Source organism: Pteropus vampyrus, unplaced genomic scaffold (assembly GCF_000151845.1).
Source record: "Pteropus vampyrus isolate Shadow unplaced genomic scaffold, Pvam_2.0 Scaffold19, whole genome shotgun sequence".
Lineage (NCBI taxonomy): Eukaryota > Metazoa > Chordata > Mammalia > Chiroptera > Pteropodidae > Pteropus > Pteropus vampyrus.
In genome coordinates, this window is record NW_011888800.1 from 6,647,683 (window position 1) to 6,659,226 (window position 11,544).

The 11,544-nt window shown below is 36.7% G+C and overlaps 1 protein-coding gene and 1 non-coding gene across 3 annotated transcripts in view; one reads left to right on the forward strand and one right to left on the reverse strand.

The window, feature by feature from the left end:
* Positions 1–2,928: 2,928 nt before the first annotated feature.
* The window catches only part of RAD51 (RAD51 recombinase), a 29,109-nt gene continuing 20,493 nt past the window's right edge, over positions 2,929–11,544 (forward strand). The window contains exons 1-3 of one of the 2 annotated variants that reach the window (XM_023527755.1): positions 2,929–2,949; positions 4,180–4,282; positions 5,786–5,923. In XM_023527755.1, the coding sequence (XP_023383523.1) occupies positions 4,196–4,282; positions 5,786–5,923 (225 nt within the window). In that variant the 5' untranslated portion in view covers positions 2,929–2,949; positions 4,180–4,195. The other variant, XM_011354915.2, reaches the window with a different exon arrangement.
* On the reverse strand, positions 7,404–7,522 carry LOC111736393. Its single transcript, XR_002779172.1, has one exon. It is a non-coding gene; the product is annotated as a 5S ribosomal RNA (ribosomal RNA).

Here is an 11,544-nt window from a genome sequence, read left to right on the forward strand (position 1 = left end):
CACATGCTTTATTTTTGTCTGCTGTAATGATCATATGATTTTACTCCTCTTATCGGTTCTTGTAAACACAACTGGCATTCATATTATCAGGATGGAATTATTGCAGGAATCAATGTTGTGAGAGCAATATGTAGTTGTCCACAGCTAAATATACAGACAGCACAGCTCTAAAACAGAACACATATTCTGTCTAAAATATGTTCCTATGTCAAACTAAGAAGCACATATGATTCTTTAAACACTAGCTTATTCGGTTCCCCAAAAAAAACTGTTGGCATTTTTTACTGAGATCATGTTATATTAAATCTAAAGATCAACTATTGGAGAACTGATATCTTTAAAATGTTGAGCCTTCCAATACAAGTAGATAGTAAGCTTTTCTTTTTGTATCCTTTAATATCTCAAAGTTTCCTTCATATAGGATGTGCACTTTTCTTGTTAAGTTTATTTCGAGATATTTTATATTTTTGTTAGTTTTAAAATTATCATCAAAAATAAAAATATATTAATACTAAAAATTCAAACGATACATAAAAGAATACAGATGAAGGCAAAGTCATCCAAAAGCTTGTAAGTGAGCATCCTCCCACATAGTAAGTTTCCTTAGCTATAAAGGGCAATGACTGTTGGGTAGGCAATCAATAGTGATTGCCACAAATCCCATTGAGATTTCTATTGGGAACTCACTGATTCTGGAGAATTTTCAAGTTTATAATATTGAGCCTTCTCCTCAGGGAACATAGTTTTAGATATTTCTCTATGTAGGTCCTGAACATTTCTAAAAGTTTATTCCTATATATTTATGGTTTTTGTTCTTCTGTGAATGGCATCTTTTTTCTATTACATCGTCTAATTGGTTATTAGCATTTGGTAAAGCTATGATTTTATATTTGCAATTAGTTACACTAATGTCTTTTTATCCCTTCAACTATCCGGGTATATAATCGTATTTGTAAATCTTTTCCAACATTTGCATCTTCTATTATTTATTTTTTATTATCTCATTATTTCATTCTTTTATTATGACAGTGGCACTTCCTAAACAATAGTAAATAATAGTGACAATAGACAATTTTGTCCTTGGTTTTAATGGAAGTGTTTCCAACGCTTCACCACTGAGCAAATGATGGCAGCTCATTTATCTGTATTTTTTTCTTTTTACCTTTTCTTCTCCTTAATCAGAAATTTATGTTGAATTTTATTGATTTTTCAAAATGATGAAATTAACCATATTCTTTTCTCCTTGACCTATTAATGTGGTCAATTATAATAAAAGAATTCCTAATGTTGAATCATCCTTGCACTACTCAAATGGATCACTTGGACACTGGGTTTCCCTTTCTGGATTTCTCTTCGTATGCTTCAGGCCGACTATGCTGAAGTTATTTTTCTCGAGACAAAAGATTAGGTTTCTGCTGATTGTGAGTTTTGGTCTTATCAGAGGTTGCCTGCCTTCTTGAGATTTCAGATAGGTCACTTAGGTTGTAATTAAGAATATGTCCCAAACTTTTTAATTACACATTTATATAAATATTCTCATGAATTGCTAATTTAACTGTTAGTGAGAAATCTAGTTTGTCTTATTTCAAAGTTTTTAGTGGTTTGTCTTAGAGGAAAGGAACAGAAAACTACTCAAATTATTTTAAGCAGAAAAAAATGGGAAGGGAGCTTTATTGGGGTATAGCGGTATCTCATAGACCTTAAGAACAGTAAGTGCTGCTGGGCCCCAGAGAACCTGGAAAAGAGATCTGGAAAGCAGTCAGAATTCAAAACTGTTCCCCCATCCCCCAAACTGTTTCTGTCTCAGACTCTAACTTTCTTAGTCTCTCAATTTCTTAATCTTTCTAGAAGGGGTTTCTCTCATTTGACATCCACACAGCCACAGGAATTTAATTTTAACGAAGGGTCAGTCATATGACTTCACTCAGCCAAGAGGGGCTATGGGTTTGCAGATGCTCTAAGGACGGGGGTGTGAAAAATAGGAGGTAACTGTGGGTACTTTTGGTATGGAAGGCAGTTCATTATTATCCCCAGGTACTATCTATAATCACTAAATTAGGTTAATTCTACTTCCAGAATGCTTCCTGAATCTGTTCTCATTGCTCTAACTCAAGCCTTCATCTCTTGCCTGAAATACTGCAAGAAGCTTCTTAACAGTTTTTGCTGTTACTCTCTCCTAATATCTATCCTTCAATGCTACAAGATAATGGTGTGAGGATTAAAGTTTACGAATTTAACAGCACTCCACAAACATAAAGTAGTGAAGAGAATATATCTAACCGTACTTGTTTGCTTACAAACTTTCAATGATTTTCCCATTATCTAAAGAATAAACACCAAAGCTCCATACATGGTCTTAAGCCTCTTCAACTATATGTAACTTTACAGTCTCATCACCTCTTAAACTTTTCCTCCCTTATTAAACAATACTGTTCTTAGACCAGGTTGTTAAATTTCCATGTCCAATATGATCTGCTTGTCTTCCATTGCTTCTCCTTCGTCCGAGAAACCCCTATTCACCTTTTAAAACCGGAATCACAGATCAGACTTTCCAGTAAAACACGATATGGTTTACCTTCCCAAAATCAGTGCCTCCTCCTTTTGGAGTCAGGTTGACTAATATTACAACCATTTCTTTCTCCCTCCTGGTAGTAGCTCGATTTCCCAGTTTCATCGAGATGTAGCTTCCTCAGCTCCATCACCTCTAGGGGCCTGGAAAGCGTCTGGCTCAGGGAATTTGACTGAGTCGGAAGCCCACCTTTAGATACTCAGGTTAACCGAAAATAGCTCTTTGGAACCAGACTATTTCCAAGAGTAGCTTAGGAGATACGGCGGGGGCGTCCGCGGGCGGTGCACACTGGGAGATGTAGTCTCGGGCCGACTCCACTACTTCTTGGGAGTTGTAGTTCTCTATCTGGTAATGAGAAGGCGGCAACTCTAAAGTTTTGAGTAAGTCCTTACGGTTAAAAGGAAGAAGGTAATTCTTAATATCATGCAAGATCAAGTTCCTTGGGCCTAGCTTTCCGGCTCGCGAGCAGCGCCGGGACAGGCTAGAAGGCGAATCCGAGACGTTACGTCGGCACGGGCGTGACTGCTCTAGAGGATTTGGCGGGATTTCCGAAAGCGGGCGGGCAGATCGCGCGCTGCTTGGGGAGGCCGAGTGCTGAGGAGAACTGAGACGTGCTCCCGGCGCGTAGTTGGGAGCCGGAACTCGCCTGGGTTGGTGCAGAAGGCTGGAACAAGGGAGCAGAGAAGTGAGGCGCAAGCAAGGGCGTCTGGAGTCGGTCCGGGGTCGGTAGCGCGCCGGCCCAGCGGACGGAGGTCGGAGCCCACAGCCCAGCCCGTTCCAGATAGGAGCGCTGCAGGCTGAGGTGAGTGTGTCAGGCGCAGACTCGGCCGCTTTCCGCTTCTGGGTTTGTCCGCGCGTTAACCAGACCCAGGCCCGTGCTCCTGCGGCCGACTGAACCCGGCCCCTCTGCGCCAAAAGAGGCAGGGCGTGCCCGAGCCCAACCGACTCTTGGAGCTCGTTGTGGCGAAAACAGAAGCGGACCCGTCATTAGAGTAGAGAGGAATCTTTTCGAGGCCTTCATTTCCAACACTTATGGGAGTGGGCGAGGAAGCTGAGGTCGAGAGAGGTGTAATGAGTTAAAATTACAGCTGTTTTGTGTTAGAGCTGGGTTTTTGGTCCGCCCTCTTTCCATTATACCATACTTTTCTTACTATCTACCAACGTCGACTTGACAAAAAGATATTCTAATTAATCGGAAGACAGTCCACGTGATGACTAGGGAGTGAGCAGTTTTTTTAAACCTCTAAAACGAAGTGCAATATACATGTAGAAAAAAACAGGCAAAAGTGTATACAGCTCCATGAATTATTACAAAATGAATATACCTGTGTAATCACCACTCGGGTCAAGAAATAGAGTGCTGTCAGCACCCCAGAAGCCTCCCTGTGTCTCCTTGTCTAATACTCTCCCCTGGCTATTCTTAGTTTTTCTGATAAAACTAGCTAGGTAGAAGGGAAAGTTCGTGAGATATATGTTCTTTTTCCTGCCATGGGTAGGTCGGTGATTAGACCAAAAGCCTAGCAAGTAATTCTTCAGAGATTTATTGCAAAATTAAGTTTACAGCTCTACTCTCTCCAGTGTTCTTCCTGATGGCCATCTATATTTTTCAGTATTGAACACTAAGTAATGGCTATGCAGATGCAGCTTGAAGCAAATGCAGATACTTCCTTGGAAGAAGAGAGCTTTGGCCCACAACCTATCTCAAGATTAGAGGTATGTGCTTAGTTGCTAATTTAATGCCAGACTAGATTTCTCTACCTATTGAGTGAACCCACAACATTTACATAAACCATTGGTTTACTACCTGTAGTCAAGACCCAAATTAGAGTTTTTAAAAGGGTTGTCAAGGATCCTGTGGAAAGGCATAAGATAGTTGCTAAACATGTCTGGGCAGAGCTCTCCTTTTGTCAAGAATGTTCCTCCTACTTTATCACTTTTCTTAGAGCTGGATTGTCAGAAACTAAGAAACCATAGGATCCAATGGTGGAGGATGCTCTTGTACTAAGTATGAAATTACTGTCCAGGGAATTACAGTAGCCTGGGCCAGCGTTGCAGGGAGGATAGAAGACCCAGATCTATGCTGAAGTTACTAGCAAGACAGCTGTCATGGGGGCCAGGGAGAAGGGTTTATAGTTGTTAAGGTATGAGAGCCAAGCTCCAATTTAGAACTCTGCACAACAACATCAAGCACTAGAGCTGGAGCCTTGCACTATTTCTGCCCGTTGTACAGAGGCCCCAGTATGGGTGCAGCCAACATGGGCTGAAATAAGTAGGAAGGTAAGCAGAGAAAGCCTTCTTTCTTTTGCCTCTTTACACACATTCTTCCTATCCCCAGCTAAGCTTCAAGACTCCAGAAGTTTGCTTAAACAGGTTCATGATAAACACTAGAGAATTCAGAGTCATAACTTTCAGTATCATGAGCATCCTTATATCCACACATGCATATTGCTTAACTATTAATAGTAGACATGGTTTCTGTGGGCAGATATTCTCTCCCATCTTTCAAACCTTCCCTAACCCCCCAAATACATACACGTCCCCCACAACTCATACTCTCCCAGAAGTCATGGTTTTGGTGGCTAATAAAACCAAAGCTGACTTTGTATATGGGGAGAAACAGGGAGCTTTCGGTGGTTTGTTTTGATAAATGATATATAAGTCTCTGACCAAAAACTTTCTGTAATCTCAATGTAGGTTGTAAGAGTAGATCTTTCTAGTCATTGTGTTACAAAAAGGATATTGATATGCTAAGATAGTGCTCCCCTCAGTTCTGGGGCAGCCTTATTTGTTTACCGCAGCTTAGTGTAAAAAATACCAATTTTATGTGTGCTTGATGTGGAAAACATTGGGAAATACTGATTTAAAGTGGTCTTTTAGAACCCAGGGTCTCAAAGTTTATTTAGTGTCCCAGTCATAAAAAGTTGAGTGTTACAGGTTTTTCTCCTAGTGCTTGGGAGTTACTGGTTTAATCCCAATTCATGATAAGTCCATTTTAATATAAAGGGATAGTACTAGTTTTAAAATGCTGATTTTGATCATGGAAAGGTTGATAATCTGTTAATAAATACCTTATATGTAACGCACACTTTTCAAAGCTTTGGGATATAATACCACAGTTCTTCCAAACAGCTCTGTGAAATAGGTAGGGCAGATATCCATATTAGATAGAAGAGAGAACTAAAATTTAAATTTATTCATGGTTTTCTTCACTTGCAGCAATGTGGCATAAATGCCAACGATGTGAAGAAATTGGAAGAAGCTGGATTTCATACTGTGGAGGCTGTTGCCTATGCACCAAAGAAGGAGCTCATAAATATTAAGGGGATTAGTGAAGCCAAAGCTGATAAAATTCTAGTAAGTACTGCTTATGTGAACTAGGGAGGCATCAGAAGGAGTAGTTCAAAAGGTTATACAAAGAAAGGTTGCTGTCTTCCTCTTTCTGTCCCTCCTTTCGTCATGTTCCTCTTTCCAAGGGTGACTGCATTACCAGTTAATTATCTCTGTATGTGCCGCCTTTCATAAATTGGGATTTTCTCTAGAGAATTGCAGTATCATGGTGTATAACATAAATACTGCCAAATTGACTATCACTTTACACTCCCACCAGCTGTGAGTACCTTATCTTTCTAGATATTATGATCTCATGCCTTAGAAATACTCATTAGTATTGCAGCCACAAAAAAGTTTCAAAGAATATTGACATATGAATATTTATTGACATAACTTGATGTAAGAAAGGTTAATAAAATGAGTGTGTGTATGTGTATATATACATATACACATATACATATATATATACACATGCTTAATTTTAAATGTATGTATTTATTATAATACTTTCTTATTTTTCAATTATAGTTGACATACAATATATTAGTTTCAGGTATACAACATAGTGATTAGACATTAATATACTTTACAAAGTGATCACCCCAATAAATCTAGTACCCATCTGATACCATATATAATTATAATATAGAAAAATGTGTATTTATAAATGTACAACACTTGGGATAAATACACTAAAATGTTATTTCTGGATGGTAAGAATGTGAACGGTTTTTATTTTTGCCTCAATTTTCTGAAGTTTTTACATTTTCTATAATAAACATGTTTCACTGTCAAATAGAAAAGCCGTTTTGAATATTAAAGTCATTAATTAGGCTCTCAGTGTATATAATCTGTTAGTCAACTAATCACAGGCAAGGTTCTTTATTAATGTGATTTCAAATCATGTGTTTAGTTTTTTTGCCTTAATAAATGACTTAAAAGTGAATTTACTGGCTTCACTGAAATGAGATAATAACATAATCCCTTACATAGCACTTTAACTTTGAAATCCCATCCATTTCATAAATATTATCGTTTGTCCCTGATGACAACACTAAGAAACATAAGTAGGGCCAGTAATATCTGATTTACACATGAGGAAATTTAGGCACAATGGTTTAGTTATTTATCCAAGGTCATGCAGATGATGGCAGAACTAAGACTAGAATCAGTTATTTTCATCCTATTATACTATGATCCTTTTTCATCTCCCTCCAGTATCTTAACAGCTGTTTTTCTTGCTTCATATATTTCTCTAGCACTCAAAATTTCCCATGATTACATTTTATTTTAAGCACTTATTCTTTGGTATTATATAGTTACAAAGTTCGATTAGCTTTACCTTTGAAGTTTTATATAATGTGAAGCAAATATTTATAAAATTACATTTTCGTGTGTGTGTGTGTGTGTGTACTTTTTTTTTTTTTAGGCAAGGCAACCCTTGGTTGACCTCACAGATTGCAAGGACCTTGTCAGCTTACAATTCCTTATTTTTTATTTTCTATGCCTACAGCGCCTGGTCTTCCTAGGTGGTCTCCCATCCAAGTACTAACCAGGCCCAACCCTGCTTAGCTTCCGAGATCAAACGGGCTCGGGCTTGTTCAGGGTGGCATGGCCGTAGATATTTTCATATTTTATGTTGATTATTATTATAGTTTCACAGAAATTTTCTTTGAAAATAATCTCCAAAAGCCAAAGAATCTTCCAAAAGAATGCATCCTTTGTATTGGATAGCTTCAGTGCCTGTGGTTCTGCCATGTAACTTAGTCAAATGGATAATATCTGAGATTTATGTGTACTTATTTAATATCTCACACATCAATATATATACAACCCAGTAAATTCTATTTTATTGGGTATTATACTAAGAGCTTTGAATTTTTAAGCATTGGCAGGGCTGTTACTCCACTTATTTAGTACCACTCTGTAATTATAATTCAGTCAGGGCTCAAGAATTGTAATTCTTAATTTGACCCCTTAGAGGAAAGATGTTGCCATCCATGGAAGTATGAAGTTATCATTTATTGGATTACTCAAAAAAATAAATGATTGTTGAAGTGGTGACTGAGTTGGAAATAAGAGTTCTGAGTCCCTAATACCTTCTTGAAAGATTATTTGTTAATAAGCCAGTAGGTGTCCCTAAAGTCCATTTGTTGTTTCTTTCTAGACATCAGTTTTTGTGACTGAACAAATCCTGACAGGATCTTTGATTATGCTTTGTCAGAACTTAGTTTTAGAAATCAGTGTTCTGCTTCTGTGAAAACATAAATATGAACCTGTAATAAGTGAAATGAGATGTGCAAAATGACATAGACATATGTCTTGACTGTTCTGTCCTCTTTGATTTCAGACATTTTATATTGTGAGTTTTTAGTGAGTAAAGATTGATTGTTATTTATTTTTAAAGGTTATAGAACATTCAGTACTGTGCATATTCCCTCCCATCTCCCCAAAGTCTTTGGAATTGAGATTTTAGCAAGAATATCCATTGTCACAATGGAGAAAAGAAACTAAAGAAAAGAAATTAATTTTCAGAATATACTCAAATAGTTGAGAGAGAAAAATACTGTGAATGAGGTAATTCATTGAGAATACCACATTCTCCTGTGGCCTTTTCCATATTTTCAAAGTTTAAAGTAATTGTCGTTGGCTTTTGTTGAGCTATGCCCTCTCAGTGCACTATGATAGCACTGACAGAGGCAACATGGATATTTTTTGTAATATTTTCACTTGCAATTCTATGTCTTTTGTCCAAGGGTTTGATAGTTCTTGGCTATTAAAAACTTCTAAAGATTTAAAATTACCTAGCACAGATGAAAGCAAGCTTTTTATGTTAAGTATAAGAACAGAAGTAAAGTTCTGCCAGATTAGGCAGTTGCATGGTTATTTACTTCAAATTTCACTTTGGTTATATTCTGTTCCTTTAAGAGCTCATAGACAAGAAAATGCAGAGGTTAAAGTGACAAGAAGATAAAGCATCTCCTATGAGTTTTTTTCCCTCAACATTTTGTTATCATTTGAACTTACTGCAAAGCTAAAAGAATTACACAATGAAGATTCATATACCCACCACCTAGACTCTTTAATTAACATTCTAATATACTCGCTTTATCCTATCTGTTCTTCTCTATCCAACAGTCAGTTTATCTTGGATATTTTTATGCCTTTCAAAGAAAGTTGCAGATATTAGTACATTACCCCCTAAATATTTTAGCATACATTGACTAGAGTTCAGTATTGGTTTATAGTTCCTTTCCCCATCTTTTTGGTATTTTATTTTCTAATTCTCATTAATCTTTATTCATTCTGAAAATTAGTAGAAGTTAGAGGACAAGAGATCACAGAAAAAAAGAGGGAAAGAAATTCTCAAATAATACAAGAAAGTTTCCCAGAGCTAAAAGGAGGCAGAAGACTTACACAGTAAGACCCCATAGAGTGTCAAAGGCCAATACCCAGACACACCAGTGTGAAATTTCAGTATAACAATTATAAAGAGAAGATTTTGCAAGATTTCAGAGAGAGAAAAATGCCTGTAAAGGAATAACAATCGGATACCACATTTCCTATTAGAAATCTGGGTGGTAGAAGCTACTAGAGCAATGCCTTCAAAGTTCTGAGGGAAAATAATTTTAAATCTAACATTCTATTTATAACAATGTTATTAAGTATTAGGGCAGAATAAAACATTTTCAGAAATACAAGAATTCGGAACATTTTTCTCACCCACTCTTTCTTAGGACATTACTTGAAGACATACTTTACCAAAATGAAGGTGGAAAACAGAATTTAGGTTAAAGTGGCTCCAATACAAGTACTAAAACGAAGGAAGGCCTAGGAAATAGTTAGCCTAGAGAGCAGACAGTCCAGTTTGGATAAGGAAAGGAGATGTTCAGGGAGAAATAAGGATTCAGTGTAATACATAGTAAGATTGAGGGGTTGGGAAATTTGAGAAATGGTAAAGTCAAAGAATAGAGAAAGACGTGGCTCAGATATAAAAACAAGGTTAAGTGAAGCATGAATTTGAAACTGATAGAGTATAAAATTTTTATACTCAATTGAATTTAACAGTAGAAACCTTCGAGAGACATAGGATTGTTAACATTGGAACCTTAATGAAAAAATTGTATTTCTGTCACACCGGTATTGCAATGAATTCCATTTACAAAGCTATAATATAAATTTTCAAGTGAAGTATTAAGAATTAGAGAATAGTACAAAGCGACTACTCAGCTAGCTGTTCATTGAATTTTTTCTTTATGGAAAGTTTTGAAATTACAAGTTTGATCTCTACTTGCTATAGATCTATTCAGATTTTCTTTTTTCCTTTTTTTTTTGTAGTCAGACTCAGGCAATTTCTTTTACTGAATTTAGATTTACATTCAGCCAATTTTTTAGTATCTTGATTTGGATTCTTTTTCTACTTGAGTGAGTTTTGATAGTTTGGGTCTTTCTGGAATTTTGCCTGTTTCATCCAAGTTATTTGTTGGCATAGTTTTATTTTTGTGAGGTTGGTAGTAATGTCCCCTCTTTCATTCATGATTTTGGTGATTTTAGTCATCTTTTTTTTCCAGCTTTATTGAAATATAATAGACAATAAGTTGCTTGTATTTTACATTGTGTAATTCATTGAGTTTTTTTCAATTACAATTGACATACAATAATATACCAGTTTCAGTTGTATGCAATAGTGATCAGAGATTCACATAACTCGCGAAGTGTCATCCCACTAAATCTAATATTCCTTTCTCCCTTTACATATTTGTTACATTATTAACCATCTTCCCCATGCTACACTCTACGTCTCCATGTCTATTCTGCAACTCTCCATTTGTATCTCTTAATCCCTTTGCCTTTTTTTGTCCCCCCAAACCCCTCTCCCATCTAGTAGCCCTCAGAATATTCTCTGTATCTATGAGTTTATTTCCTCTTTTGTTGTTGTTATTTTGTTTTTTAGTAGCCCTCAGAATATTCTCTGTATCTATGAGTTTATTTCCTCTTTTGTTGTTGTTATTTTGTTCTTTAGATTCCACATGTACATGAAATCATGTGATAGTTGTCTTTCTCTATCCAACCCGTTTCATTCAGTGCAATACCCTCTAGGTCCATCAAGGCAATATCTTTTTCCAACCCCTTTTAGTCTGTATCTTTTAGTCTGAGGTGAGTCTCTTGTAGGCAGCAGGTGTATGGGTCTTGTTTTCTTATCCATTCAGCCACTCTGTTTTTTGGTTGGAGCACTTAATTCTTTTCCATTCGAGGTGCTTGTTGATAGGAATGTTTTTGATACATGTTTTTTCTTCTTAAAGAAGTCCTTCCAACATTTCCTGTAATACTGGCTTGGTGTTGTTAAATTCCCTTAGCTTATTTTTGTCTGGGAAGCTCTTTATCTTTCCTTCGACTCCAAATGATAGCTTTGCTGGATAAAGTATTCTTGGTTATAGATCCTGGGTTTTCATCACATTGAATATTTGTGTCAAACCCTTCTGTCCTTCATAGTTTCTTTTGAGAAATCAGCTGCCAGCCTTATGGGTGCTCCCTTGAAGTAACTAGCTGCTCTTAAGAGTCTCTCTTTGTATATAACCTTTGGCATTTTAATTATGATGTGTCTTGGTGTGGGCCTCTTTGGGTTTCTGGTTTGGGGAGACTCT